The sequence below is a fragment of the Thamnophis sirtalis genome, unplaced genomic scaffold (assembly GCF_051295495.1).
Source record: "Thamnophis sirtalis isolate CommonGarterSnake01/CBP01778 unplaced genomic scaffold, rThaSir2_p1.2 scaffold_1, whole genome shotgun sequence".
NCBI lineage: Eukaryota > Metazoa > Chordata > Lepidosauria > Squamata > Natricidae > Thamnophis > Thamnophis sirtalis.
Window position 1 is genome coordinate 109,828,856 of NW_028261381.1, and position 15,463 is coordinate 109,844,318.

A 15,463-nucleotide genomic window follows, 5' to 3' on the forward strand; every position below is an offset into this window, starting at 1 on the left:
TTTAATCCACTCAATGCGATACCATGTACCTCAGTTTCTCTTTCTGGTTTCTGCCACTTGTGCAGTGCAGTTTCACTGGCTAATGTCTTTTCTTGAGCCATTGCAAATGTCCAATTCGTTTAGTGGGGGGGGGAGCCTCTATTGGGGCTCTTCATCATGAACCGCAAGAACTAGGAAATGTATGAGTTATCTTTTCCAAAAATGCCCCCAAATTGCAGGTACTCACTGAGAATGGATAAAAGACATCTTTCTGACCCATTCAGTAGTCTTGTGTGATTTCCCGTTCATTGTCTCTGATAACACTGGAGGATGGGATGGTACTTGGTTTTACTACAGTTCAATAATCAAATGTTTTGATTAAGAGGAAAGGGGGCATCAGTGTCCCTCATGGTATGAAGTACTGGCAATCAGTTCTACAACACAGGGGTGTCATATAAAGAAGACTTCCTATCAAGAGAAACTATCTCTTCAAATTTAATTCTTCCATGGAGTCTTCCAGCACACAAGGCAGATTCCAGTCTTGAACTCACTGCAATCTGCCATGTGATTTTCCTACTCAGAGTATGTGCTATTTGTACAGGTGGCCCTTGATGCGAAGAAGATAAGTCTAGGACATGGGAAAGATGATGAGAAGAGAACTACTAGTAGTATTTATTACTGTGTTTCCCCGAAAATACAACCTGTGCTGAAACTAAGGTCTTACCACATTTTTCTGGTGGGCAAAAATATAAGCCCTCTCCTGCAAATAAGCCCCCTGGACAACCCCCACCTCCAGCCAGGCAGAGCACCGCTCACCAACCTAGTGGTATCCCGAAGGTGCCAAGCCGTGGAAACGGGGGGGGGGGGGGCAAGGTGATCACGTTGCTTGGCGCCTTCAGGATATCTTAGAGAAATGAGGTATCTATGGCGTACGCTCTGTGGCTCTGGGAGTACGCTCTGCCGGCAGCTGACCCACAACCATAGAGCATATGCCCAGAGCGGCCACTGCCAGAAGACTCGGTTTGGAAGCCGCCGAAAAAGCCATGCTGGGATGGCACCGGCAGCAGCAGTGAAGGTACTCTGGCTCTGCAGGGAGAGCTGGGCCAGGGCATCGTGGGGCTGGGAGACGCAGGATCAGAACAGTCGCTCATGAACCCCCCTCTCCAGCCATACAGAGCACCATTCACTGGCATTTCGAAGGCACCAAGCTGCAAGAGCCGGGCGGCGGCGAACAGGCACTCACACAGCTTGGCGATACCCCTAGGTCAGTGAATGGCACTGTGCCCAGCTTGAAAGGGGGTTTTCCGAGTGGCTGCTCGTGAGCGTGGTCCCTTCATGGCTGCTGTGCTGCACTGCTGTGACAGCGCAACACAGCTGTTCGCCCATGAGGCTGTGCCTGGCTCTTTGGGAGCCCACTCGCAAGAGAGCAGCCACCCAGCAACCCCAAAACAATAAGCCTTCCTCTGATAATAAGGCCCAAGCCACATTTTTGGGGCAAAAAAAAATAAGACCCTGTCTTATTTTCGGGGAAACACGGTAGTAGTAAAATGTGATATAGGTTGATACCTGTACAATCCATAAAAACAATGAGTGATTTTTGTTGTTGTTGTTGCAATATTTTCCTCCTCTTTGAGCAATAGCTGCGAAGAAGTTTGCTTCAGGAAGATCAGTTTATCCTAATCACCCATACTATGTTTCGGCTAGAATTTTGAAAAGGCAATGCTATATTATTATTTTCTTCTTCTTCTTTGGTAATTAATTAGTGTAGTAAATTCCCAATGAAATGTTTTCAGCTTTTACCAGAGAGTTGGTTCCCAGGCACCAAAACAGAACTTTTACAAATGACACTGCCTGAAATTAAGTTCAATATTTTTCAGCAAGATAAATTAATACCAAAATTCCAGAGGCTCAAATAAATTTTATATAATAATATCCATTAACCCTTCTGAACATATTTGATATACTTCATTTCTGTGATTTACTGTGCACTCGCTTCTGTAGTTGATGGCTCAGTTCTTCTAAGCCTTCTAAATAAGTGAATAAATCCGTATCTAAAATATATCCCTACGCTAACCAAAACAAAAGCAGAAGAAAAGACATATATAATCCCTCCAATAATCCCAGCTTTTGCAATAGTGGTTAAACGTTTGCGTGGTTGAGGAGGCCCACTATCAATGCTACCACCATGCCCTTTCTTCAGGCAATCTGGAGGACCCCAGCCATAATCACAATGACAATGTTTGTGACTGTTGCACACTCCCCGATTATGGCACTTGGTGAAGTTACAGTCATAATTCAAGTGAGACATGCTCACGCATTTTCTGTTAATGCACATCTTGTCTTTGCCACAAGGACTTCCATCTGTCACTGCTCCAATATCGGCTGTCTTCATTCCACTGTGGTAGCCTGTACTCCAGCACTGCTTATCACCAAGAGGGACTTGAATTATGGTGCTGTGTTCCTCCAAAGAAGGTAAGATTTGGACATTTTCACACTGGATTCGGCCACACAGAGTATTCTTAGTTTGACATTTGTGGTAAATGCCATGTTTAAGGCCACAATTGCCAAAGCGATCGCCTTTAGCATTCATTTCTCTAAAGCAAAGATCTGTAGCAGTTTTTGCACTGAAGCCAAAAATCATTTTGCACTGCGTATCTTCAGATATGCAGCTTCCATGATAACAGTACGCATCTTTACTACATAGGGCACCGTCCTGCATGTAAACATCTTCTGGACACCACTCAAAAGTCCCATTGCAGTATTCAGGAAGATCACAATAGTTAGTCTTCTTTCTGCAAATAGTTCCAGACTTAAGGTATTGACACTTAGCGCAGCACTCACCAAAAGCACAACTGACACCAGACCGAAATGTACAATTAGACTGACAACATGGATCCAGCTTGCATTGAGCTTCTGAACCACAGTCACATTGCTCTTCCTTATCTACTACTTTATTGCCACATGATTCGATTTTAAAGATTCTACCAGGGTCTGGAGGACTTAACAAGCATGGAGTATTCATTGTGAGAAAATAGTCATTATAACTACAATTGCTAAATTTATCAGTCACTTTATGAACTGGAGCCATAATGCAGTAAGCGTTACCACAACTACAGTACTGTTCATCATGCTGCATGCCAAGATTATGCCCTAATTCATGGGCAAATATGCTACTGATAATGGACAAACTGGTAGTCTTATATGAGATAACAGCAGATCCCATCCTTTCATCACAAATTGTTCCTACATAAGCTGACCCAAGTGAAAATTCAAAAGACTTATATGCAAATAAGTGACCAACATCACTTTTTAGATGATTAACCAAGAAGTCTCTCCTCCAGTCAGTGAAATCCTGAAGAGTGATATCTATGGCAGGAGAAATCGTCATGAAGTTCTTTTGTGACCAGATTTCCAGTCCAGCTACAGATAACCGAACAGAAAGAGGTTCATAAAAAGAATTGGCAATATGAATAATGTCAAGAACTTGCAAAGCAGTAACAGTTTCATTTCTGCCAAACATTAAATAACGTTCATGTTCAATCACAAAAGCAATTTCTACATATCGAGTGCGAAGCCACCAGTCTCCTTTGGATGCAGTTTTGGAAACTACATTCTCTATGTCTTGGAACATGGTCTCTTGATGTTTTTGCTCTTCCTGGGTTAGGCCACATCTCATTTGGATAGCAGTCTCTTTTTCTTCTAAACGAAATATCACATGCTGAAAGGTAGGAGAACCCTGTACTGGTTCAATTTCATATGTCTTATTTTCTAACTGCAGTATGCCTTTGAGACCTCCTGAGCAAAAACTGAGAGTGACCAGAGAGAAGGGTCTGTCCTGCACAAAACCATGGTAGTAGCAATCATCCCTGAAGAATGGATAGTCCAGCTGCAGATCCCCATCCTTACTATAGGTGAAGATAGGCAAATGCTTAGGAACAAAATTCTTCTTTTGTGTGAGGTGCATGATGATTTTCTTTCCCTCAAACTGAAGGAGACAAGTGACATTCTGTTGTTCCTGTTGTCCAGCTTTTACAGTGAATAACTGTGGGATGGTCACCTCATAAGAAGCGTAAATATAGCCCTGAGGAAGTATTTGTCTGGTAGTCACAGTTAGGAGATTACTGAGGAACATCAAGAGCCACAGAAGATGGATGGTCTTTTTTCGTGGCAAAAGGAAATATGGAAAGCACACCTTCTCATATTTCATTTCCAGAAGGAAGCTCTCTTAAAGTAGATGACAGAGTAGTGAGAAGCTGGAAAGAATCTCAGATGTAAATAAGATGATGAAGAGGATTCTGTATATAGCAACAGTTACGTAGCTTCCTTTGGAATGTGGGTGGAGCTTGGATGATGAAGAATGGAACAGACTGGCAGGAAGAGGGTTCTCTTCCCTCCATCCCCAAGTATTTTGCTGAACAGATAAATCATATCTTATTTATGGTACACTTTTCCATATCAAGTTACTTCGAAACAAGATGGTTGGGAAATAAATTTAGTAAAGAAAGAAATAATTTTAAAAAATTAAATTAAGACATTTCATCATGACTCAGTAATGTAGGCATGAGTTCAGAAAGCATCAAAAATAAGAAAAAAAATAGGTGGCCTTATTTTGACACAGATTCTGTGGATTAATAAAGATATGAATCAAAATATGATCAAATGAATATTCCATTAAACCAATCCTATATCTTGAGGAAGGTAAAGCACAGACCTGAATTATTTTTCTTGTTCATGTTGTCCTCCTCTTTAAAAGAAGTTTCACATTACCTAGAAGAAGCCATTTTGATTTTTACAGCTGCTGACAGGTTCCTATTGGTATATGGTGTTATTCATAGATTATAATCTCTGAATAAATTGCTGAATGAAATGACAAGGATTATCATTCTACTTGTTTAATAACACCAATAAAAACTGTCCTCCTGTCTCTAAATTAGAATTCCAACTTGCAACCTCGATGGAAATTTGTCTTTCTACTTGTATATAGTGTATATCATGTAGTTGTATCATATTAATAATAAAATATATGTACATATACATACAAATACATTCATAAAAATATACATGCATACATGCACACATCTGCCTTTGCCTTGGAAAGGACTCTCAAAATTTGCCACCCACACCTACAAAGTGCCCAATAGTAAAGCATGGAAGAGAATTTCACAATCTGGAGTCATTCCTCAAAAATCTGGCAACACATTGAATGAGGAGAAAAGTAAAGCTTCCTCCTCCCATCCTGGGATATAGCTTTCTTACTTATTTCCATTTGATCCTAAGAAAAGTACTATTAAACATTCTGATCTAATGAATTCAAGCAGTCCTGTGACAAGAAAATTATTACCTTCCTTAAGTCCATGAAACCAAGGGAATTAGTTACCCTGCAAGCATTGGTTTAGTATTGTGACTATGAATCTCCTATAAAGGTAAAGGTTCCCCTCACACTTATGTGCTAGTTGTTCACGACTCTAGGGGCCAGTGCTCATCTCCGTTTCAAAGCTGAAGAGCCAGCGCTGTCAGAAGACATCTCGGTAGTCATGTGGCCGGCATGACTAAACGCGGAAGGTGCATGGAATGCTGTTACCTTCCCACCAAAAGTGGTTCCTATTTTTCTACTTGCATTTTTTACGTGCTTTCAAACTGCTAGGTTGGCAGAAGCTGGAACAAGTAACGGTAGGTCACTCCGTTAGGCAGCACTAGAGAACTGCCAACCTTTCTGACCGACAAGCTCAGCGTCTTAGGCACTGAGCCACCGCATCCCCTTGGGCGCATACTGGGCCACAATAAAATTACCTATGGTTTAGTTATTTGCAATCTGAATAATAATGCCAATTTTCAGTATTTAGGTGTAATACTGAAAGTATTTCAGAAGATTTCTGATTTTTGAAAAACAGTTTTTTCTGCTTCCTCTATTACAAAGAACTATTGAGAATGTTTATTCATTGGCAAAGAATTTAGGATGAAATAAAACTTCCATCAAACACATAATTAAAAATAGTGAAATTTTATGAAAAATTGAATGAATACCGAATACAATGTAATTAGAATACTAAACCCATTTTCTATTCTTGAACACTCAGTTTTAAATCAATGCATTATCCACATAAAAGGGATATTCATTAGACTGAAGAACACTGTACCAATAAAGCACCAGACATACAAATCATGTACAATGGTTTGTACTTTGGGTACTATTTTCAAATTAACAGAAAATTAACAAAATGTTGCTTATGGATAGATGCTGCATGGTCCAGGAGGTTAAGATACATTCATAGCAAAACCTCTGATTCAATAATCTTTGAATAACATGTTACACTGAGAAAAAAACCACATAGCTTTTTAATTAAATCACTACTGAAGAATAAAAATCTAAAGAGTACAGCAGCTGAATAAGTATAAAATAATTTATTAAATAATTTGAAATAATCCCCAAAAGTAATAATTCTCATGGTTATACAATAACAAAGCACATTTGAAAGTAGTTACTGTATTATACAATGTGATAAGTAATATACGATAACCGGGTGAGATCCCTCTTTTAAAGATATATGGTAAACTGAGTCTGTTTTGAAGAAGTGTTACTGTTCAGAAATACAAATTAATTCTTACAGGAATCTCAAATGATAACAAATGCAGTTGTCGCGTACGAATTATGAAAAGAAATTCAAAGATAAAATAGTGGGCAAGGCAGACTATAAATGATACAGAATGGTTAAAATTTAAGTTGAGTTTTCGTAAATAATGACAGCAATATTATATTACCCAATTCCAGAAATAATGTATTCATTCCAGATGTTTGATTGCTGAAGGAGCATTGCTGCTATTGCATATAAAACTCTGCTGGTTTGCACTTGTGTTTCCTGCAAAAACTACAGAAAAAAATCTGAACAAACTACAATTTTTGTCATCACAATTTTACAATAATGTGTTTATTCTCATGCTTACTAAACCGTTTCTGAATCGATGTTAATACACTGGAGTCACTACAGAATAGCAGGGTAACAATTAAGCTGCAAGCAGATGCTGCATTTCCCAATACAGTTACACATGATTATATATCACTGAAGTCAATGGGAGTGTTGGTACGAGCACCAAACAATTTCACCACTACCTCAAATCTTGTATTAAATATATAAAAACCCACTAGAAGAAATATATTGTCACAGGTTAACGTGGTCTGTGGTAGATTATTTATATACTATGATTCTGTGCAGTATTTGATCTCGTGTTCAACACCTTTGCAAATCTCTGTAATTAATGATACAAGTGCAGCTCTTGAGCAAAATGTTCCTGGATGTGAAATTTTGAGGTATTCTTTTCTAGAGAAATGTCAAACACTACAAGCCCAATGGTACTGCTCTTACTGTAGAGTTTAGAGCAATGTTCCTCCTAAGCAAAATGGGACCTTTGACTTTGCTACTTAATCATCTGGTCCTTTTCCCATTCACAGTACATATACGATCAGCCCCAGCTGCACTTTTGCCTTTTCAAAATGGCATTTAAAGTGTGCACATGTAAAGATGCATCTCATCATAATAGGCCATTCAGATAAATCAACTGAAGATGTCATTGTGAACCTGATCTGTCTAGGTACCCATTTTACTTCTCTAAGCAGCTCTATCATTGTCCACTTCCAATCCAATTTTTATACGCTGCCCATACTTTCAAAAAATACTTTCAAAAGTATTTGAATCAGAAATATTATGATACCAATTTGTTAAGTACCAAGCGGGTTCAGCTTTAACAACAAGAAACTTCAGTTCTTCCCTCCATGCAGCAATTTTTATAGGAAGAGCCATTTAAAGTAGTGGATAAAGTTTGATTTTTTTTTTCTGTATTTTTAAGTGATGGGTTTTCCTAATAGCCTGGATTACATCCACATAGTCTGCAACCACCACCCATTTCAATAAGGAGGGGAATGAACTGCAACAGAGTTCTTGTGGATATTCCCCAATAATTATCTAAATGTTTAGCCCACCCAATATAACATTCAGAGTGTCATAAGGCTTTTCATAAGCCTAGAAAGCTACAGCGATAAAAATTGGAAAACTACCTTTAGAGGACAAATTGCAAGAAACAGAATGCATTATTTGCGGCACAATGCACAAAGGATTTTTGTTATATCCTCCTAACCTCCTAAGAGTTTGTAATATCAGGCTGGACACTTGTCCTCGTGTCGGAATCGGAGTTATCGAAGTCTGTCATCTGACATTCAGGTCGTTATAAGATGCCAAACCCAGCTAGAAGAGCAGCAGCAGAAAGAACTATTACAATGCCTTTAGTCCTTCTTTCACTGGCACTGCTGGGTGGAGGAGGACCACTATCAATGCTGCCACCACTGCCTTTCTTTAGACAGTATGGAGGAGCCCAACCAGAGTTACAATGACAATGTTTATGAGAGTTGCATATTCCTCTGGCGTGGCACTTGGTTTGATTACAATCATAGTTCAGGAGGGAGACCTTGATGCAATCACTATTAATGCATATCATGCCGAGGCCACACGGTGTGCCATCTTTCACTGCTCCAATATCCGCTACACCAATTCCACTTGGAGAATCTGTACCCCAGCAAAATTGGTGGCTAAGAGAAGTTTGAATGATGGCAGTCTGCTCATTCAAATCAGGCACTTCACCAATGTTTACACACTGGAGTCTGCCACACAAGACATTATTGCTCCGACACTTCTTATACATATTACCAGGAATAATGCCACAATTGCCAAAACGATCCCCTCGAGAATTTATTGCTTTGAAGCACTCCAGTGGGGCAGCCAAGGCTTCCTTGCCAAAGATAACTTTGCATTGCTGACTGTGAGAAGAGCATTCTCCATGATAGCAATAGCCTCCATCAGAGCATGGAGCTCCATCCTGTACATAAACATCTTCAGGACACCACTCTGAAATTCCGGTGCAGTATTCAGGAAGATCGCACATGTTAGTCCTTTCTCTACAAACTGTTCCGGCTGGAAGAAGCTGACAGTCAGCACAGCATTTTCCGAAAGCACAAGTGGCTCCTGAACGCAACATACAGTTAGACTGGCAACATGCATCTGATTCACAATGGAACTTTGAACCACAGTCACACTGTTCTCCACTCTCTACCACCTGGTTGCCACAATTTTTGAGATCATACAATTTCTCGTGTTCTGGCGGAATTAACAGACATTGTTTTCTACTAGTATCCACTAGCTTAGAATAACTGGTATAACTGCAGTTGCTGAATTTACTTGTGTTGCTTTGGAAGGGAGCCATAATACAAGAATGCTGTTTACAGGTGCATGATTTCTCATCATGCTGCATACCAAGGTTATGACCCAGTTGATGAGCAAAAGTTATTGTGAAAGAAAACAAACTAGAAGTAATAAATGCCTCAACAGCAGATGCCCAGTTCGGATCACACACCGATCCAACAAACGATAATCCAAACTTAATCCCAAAATGCTTATATACAAATAAATGGCCAACATCATGTCTTAGATGCTGGACAAGTATCGTTTTCCTCCATGTATTGAACGTGTCAAGCAATTCGTCTATGCTTTTGGCTATTGCAATGAGGTTCTTTTGTGACCATATTTCTAATCCAACAACCACCAGATGAATCCCAAGAGGCTTGTACAGCGAATCTGCAAGGTGAACAACATCCAGGACTTGCCTAGCAGTGACAGTTTCATTTTTACCAAATTGGACATATCGTTCATGTTCTACTACAATCGCTATCTTCATGTACCTGGGGTATGTTTGCCATAGTCCTCTCAAAGCACTTTTGCTTACAATATTCTCTCTGTTCTGGATCATGGCCTCCTGGTGATTTTTGTCTTCTTTCATTACTCCACACCTCATTGGGATATCATTCCCCTTCTCTTCCAGTCTGTAGACCACGTGCTGAAAAGTAGACGTGTGCAGAGGTTCGATTTCATAGAGCTTGTTGCCTACTTGTAGAAAGCCTCTGAGTCCTCCTGAGCAACTGCTGAGGGTGACTAGAGATGAAGGCTCATCATGTACAAAGCCATAGTAAAAGCAGTCATTCTTGATGAAAGGGTAGTCTACCTCAATGTCTCCATCCTCATTGTAGGTAAAAACGGGGAAGTGTTTAGGAACGAAATTCCTCTTCTGCCTGAGGTGTACCACATGGCCTTTCCCTTCTATCTCCATTAAATAAGTAAGGTCTTGCGGTTCCCGGCCTCGTCGGGGTGCCATCCTTCTTGGGATAATAACTTCGTAAGAAATGAAGGGAAACCCCTGAGGTGGTACATGACAAATGGGCTGACTCCAGAATATCCCAGAGACAAGAACAAGACAGAAAAATACTCTCTTGGCATTACCCAACCCCATTTCTCCCTTCAGGGGCCAAGGGAGGGGAGGGCTTGTCTCACGTTGGAGAGTGACAGTGATGGAAGCAGCAAGGCGGAAGGCAGAGGATAAAAATAAAACTCCACCGCCACCACTGTAGCGGGAGGAAGGCAGCCATGGAGTTCCCTTTGGCTGTGTAGCAAACGGCTTTTTCCTGTATCTTCTTGGAGGGCATTCCAGAACTTTCAGGAAAGCCCCTCCCTCTAGTTGGCAGGCAGAGTCCAATAGGATTGATCTATTCCATCAGGTAGGCTATTTTGCCATTCCAGACCACCCTAGTCCCAAGTCATTGAAACAGAAGCAAAGTTTCATTCTCAACACTAAGGGGATGGGGACAATACTTTGCTTTTAAGAAGCCTCTTTATCCTCAGGTATCTTTATTCCACTGGCCATCCCATTGGATACATCCATGTATTCTATTTAGATACATCCTGGAAAACTAAATTCAAGAGCAAAGATAAATTATGATTATTATCTTACTGATTAAAGGCAAGGAAAGCAAACTTAACTATACTTAACAAGAAGTAAGCTTAACTATCTACTGGCTAGTTCAGCAGATAGAATGCTGAGCAATATCCATGTAGCTTTGTCTGGGCTTAAGTAGTCTTTCTGTATCTCTGGAGCTTTCAACAATATCCAGAAGATTCCACCATTTCCAAACAGTTAAGATCAACCTTTGATGACTGAGGCTTCTTACTCCTTTGGGGTTTATAATGGTGAAAAACTTTACCTCCTGAATTCTCTAACTGAGAATTGTGTTGGGTCCTGATACATTCAGATAATTGATGAGAGCAAGGCCCTTATTTTCCATCCTGATTGTCAGGCATGTGACAAATATCCTTAGGTACAAAGCACTCTATCAGTGGTGGGATAAGACCGGTACGCCCCAGTACGGGCGTGCCGGTACCATCTTCTGGAGGGCCCATCCACCCTCCTTACCTGTATTTGAGCCGACCGGGGCTGTCACGCACACACACTGAGCGTACTGCGCCTGCGCAATGCTCCGCTGAGCATCTGGACCATCGCAGGAGGTAAGTACGCATGCATGCACTGTTTGTGTGCTGCACACTTACACGTGGTGGACGCTTGACCCCCGTTGCAGCATACCGGTTGCAACGGGTTCTGGAACCACCACTGCACTCTATTGATATATTTCGAAGGTCAAGAATATTCTTGAGTCAATTGAGTTCTCTAGCCCTCTGCTCTTATAGAGGTGGGAAACCTTTAGTCAGAAAGATATTGTTCTGAACATAATTGGAACAGAAGAACAATCAGGTAAAATAAGATACAACATATGTAATCAGAGCAGAATATTCTGTTTCTTCCAAGGATTTGGACAAAAAAAAATTGGGCATTTAAATTTTTTTAACAAAGTCTATTTTAGGACTGATTCTGCATTTTCTGTTTCTTACCTCCATTTTCAATAGTTGTGATCAGAAAGCACACAAGGAACCCCCCAAATAGGTTTGGGGATTACAGCCCTATCCTATTTTAGCCCTCACTTCACTGGTGAGGTGTCTTAAATTACTGCGCCCAGTAATTTAAGTGATAGAACAATGCAATGTCCTTAACTCTGAAGATAGGCTAAGGGAGGAATATTTCAAGGTAAGAGCACTTATGCGAAATTCACACCCTTTTTCTGAGGTTTGTGTTATTTTTTTAAAAGAATGAATTGACGATTTTTTAAAAAATCCAATTTGCATGGCATTTATTCTATTTAAACAATTCTTAACTCCATTTATTTTAGATGCATTTGTTATATATTTGAATATTTTATTCTTATATATTGTTTATAATGTCCACATACACTATTGTGAGACTTTATATCCTGAAAGACAGTATATGAATAGTATGCTAAATATGCAGTATTATCACACCTCGTACCCTAAAGGCATCAGTATCTCACCTTGGAATGAATTGCATCTTTTTTTTCCCTATACCTCCTCATTATCTTACTTTAAAAAAAAGGGATTGGAGAATTTATTTATTTATTATTTCTTTGTATCCTGTCATAATACTTTACAAATAACTCGAAGCAGTGAACATGTATGTCCAACACATCTTCCTCCTCCTATTTTCCCCTGTGATGTGAGTTGGGCTTAAGACAGAGGGACTGGCCCAAAGTCACTCAGCCAGCTTTCATGGCTATGGGAGAAGTTGAACTCATGATTACCTTTCATTTCTAGATGATGTGGTTTGTCTGATCCCTAGGTTTGTGTTGATCCCTGGAACATGTAAGGTTGGTACTGCTTTGTAACTAAGCTGTAATGATTTTAAAGGTGATAACTTGCATCATGATTTGTATCCAGAACTGGAGTCACATGTACACAATATAGTGCCTCTTATCCCTGCCTGTTACCACGGTTTCCTAACCAGCTGTAGATAAACATATGGTCTTCAAAGATAGCCCCATGTAGAATTCTTCACATTATGCAACCATGAAATGAGCAGAGTGTGATTGATTATCTGGAGATACCAGGAAAGCATGCAATTGGTACAGTAGATGTACTTTTGTAAAGGTTCCTATTTTGCACACAAATTTCAAATGGGGAAGGGCAATGCCACTCAGGGTCAACAATAGGATATCTCTGGATCCAGGGACCCAAACAAACACAGCCACTTACTCTTGTCAGGAATGAGTTTAAGCTTGTCTTCCCCATCCAACCTCCACACACTGGGTTAGTACCTGGTCAGGCTAAGGTCAAAACATACAGCTGGATATCATCAGCATATTGATAATACCTAAACCCAAACTTTTGGAAGTTCTATGCTCTGACCAACTGCACTGATTTAGCAATTTCTAGAAAAAAAATCCTCAGCTGTTTGGTCAACCTCCTGCAATTACTTTCAGTTCAGGGAATTTACCTTTGTAAACCACTCAACTGCTGAATGGCATGGGCTAGAGGAGATTAAGCATGATCCAGAGAGGGAAAATAATATTATAGACTTCTCCAGAGTGTTCCGTTCATGAATAGCAAAATGCTGCACATCCCTACTGTTGAGGGAATTGAAAAAGAGGCTAACACCAACAACTTAAACAGTGACAACAAAGGGCAGTGTCCTGAATTGTCAGAGTATCAAATTCTTCATTTTCCACTACATGCCTGCGTGTATTTTTTTTGCTATTTAAGCCTTTTCCTGAATCCAGTCTTAGCATCTAGAGAATCACAGTTTTTTTCCTGACACACTGAATTAAGTATTATCTTCATTACAAATATTGTATTCATTTTTTAACATGTATCATTTTAATTTTATTATATAAAATACAAAGAAAAAAAGAAAAAGGAAATTAAAGGAGGAAAAGAAAGCAGGGAACAGGTGTGTGTGTGTATGTGGGTGAGAGAGAGATATACAAGGGGGAAGAGAAAAAGAAAGGAAAGGGGGCATTGATTTCCAACTCTTCCTGGCATAGTACAAGATAAATACATTCCAACCTCAACTTTTTGCTCTTACGCATTAATATATAACTAGCCATTCCTAGAACACCAAATCTTTCTAATCAACAAAACCAAGTTTCATTTTTTTCTTCACAAGCACAAATTCCAAAAGTGATATCCAAACAAGAACATATTTTTCTCTTTAAATAAAGTAGCCAATTTAACCTTTCCTGCTTTATCTTCCTTACTATGGAAATAATGTGTATTTCTATTTGCACCTAGTAATCCTGGTAAATTGTCACCATTTTTATTTACCAAATTTATTGTATTCTTTCTAATTCTTTGGCTTTACTGAAAAAAAATGGGGGGACTCTTTTTTTCCACCCCTTTTTTCTTTCAAAGTACTAAACTTTTTTTAAAAAAACTTTTTTTAAAATCAAAATTTTCTAATATATCTTTTTGACTTAACATACAAGCTTTGCACTCCCTCCCAACTACCTTTATATAATTTTTTTTCTTTTATAAATATCCTTTTTTTACAGAATTTTTCTTTAAACTGGTACATCATTTTCTTTAACTTTCTCCTAATACAGGTACTCTCAAATCCATTTTGTAGGCTTTTCTTTTTATCACAAGATCCTCAGCCTTGATAATGTCCTCAAAGAAAAAGTCCCAAAGTTGTCTTTTTTCTTGACGTTCTTCTTTCAGTTGTGTTGAGAGGTTTACGTTTGGATCATAATAGTAAGGGTGGAAGTGAAAGTTAATGTCCGGTTCTTCCAAAACTGCGATAAACTCCTCTGCATTTTCAGCTACTTGTGAAGTAGCCCGGCAGTTTAGTAACATTCTCCACATGTTTGCATCTCCGGAGTACTTTGAGAGGATTTTTTGTCATCAGAGAACAACTAGTCAACAAATTGGCGTATTTTATTTAGAGACCTTTCAAATATATCTCTAATACCTTGCCCCACCATCTTGGCTTCCTCTTTTGTCAGAATCAGAAGATTTTAGCCACCCACAGCTAGGAAAATCAAGTTACCGGTTACTACAATAGTAAACTAAAATCACAGCTTTCAATCTTTATCTTTCTGTCAGCTTTTTTTGTTTGTTTGTTTGTTTTCTCAGCGCACTTCCTTATTAGGCTTGCCTTAGCAACCTTCTTCCTTGTTCTTTGAGACAAAAAGAAATCCCCAAAATGGCATGGGTCTTCAAAAAGGTATAGCAGGCTGTTGCTAGAAAGAACCTCTTTTTAACTTAGCTTAAGATAGAATAATAATTGTTGAAGATGATTAAGAGGAAGACATAATTTTACTGTCCGTTTGAAAGATGAATTTCAAAACGAGGTCTTCTTCAACCCCTGAAAAGACTTTTGGTTGGCAGAAGCTGGGGCAAGTATCGGGAGCTCACTCCATTATGCGGCACTAGGGATTCAAACCGCCAAACTGCCGACCTTTCTGATCGACAAGCTCAGTGTCTTAGCCACTGAGCCACCGGGTTCCTATTCAGTATGATTAGTTCTTCATAATTCAAAGGGAGGGATTGATAAGAATATAGTAATAGAATAGTTTTCTACAATCTATGATCTTCCAAATAACTTGCATTAATACTTTATAAAATATTCATCCAGAAAGGTTAAGAGTCATGCTAACGCTAATCCAGCACACTTGAAAATACCACATTAGTAAAGTTTGCCTATTGAGAAGCAAAATGAGATGTCTGTGAATTTGTAAACGGTATTTAAAATGTTTTATTTTTCAGTGGAA

At 39.3% G+C, this 15,463-nt stretch overlaps 2 protein-coding genes across 2 annotated transcripts; both read right to left on the reverse strand.

Annotated features, from left to right (window-relative positions):
* Nucleotides 1-1,957: 1,957 nt before the first annotated feature.
* LOC148049675 (disintegrin and metalloproteinase domain-containing protein 20-like) lies at nt 1,958-4,111 on the reverse strand. The gene has a single exon (XM_087704397.1). It carries the CDS (start codon nt 4,109-4,111, stop codon nt 1,958-1,960), a length of 2,154 nt encoding a protein of 717 aa, XP_087560523.1.
* A 1,926-nt stretch (nt 4,112-6,037) lies between these two features.
* LOC106543561 (disintegrin and metalloproteinase domain-containing protein 21-like) lies at nt 6,038-10,563 on the reverse strand. Its single transcript, XM_014059608.2, has one exon. It carries the CDS (start codon nt 10,306-10,308, stop codon nt 8,197-8,199), a length of 2,112 nt encoding a protein of 703 aa, XP_013915083.1. The 5' UTR covers nt 10,309-10,563; the 3' UTR covers nt 6,038-8,196.
* Nucleotides 10,564-15,463: the final 4,900 nt, after the last annotated feature.

Coding starts and splice junctions, on each gene's coding strand:
- LOC106543561 (XM_014059608.2), bottom strand. CDS start 10,308: ATGGGGTTGGGTAATGCCAAGAGAGTATTTTTCTGTCTTGTTCTTGTC.
- LOC148049675 (XM_087704397.1), bottom strand. CDS start 4,111: ATGTTCCTCAGTAATCTCCTAACTGTGACTACCAGACAAATACTTCCT.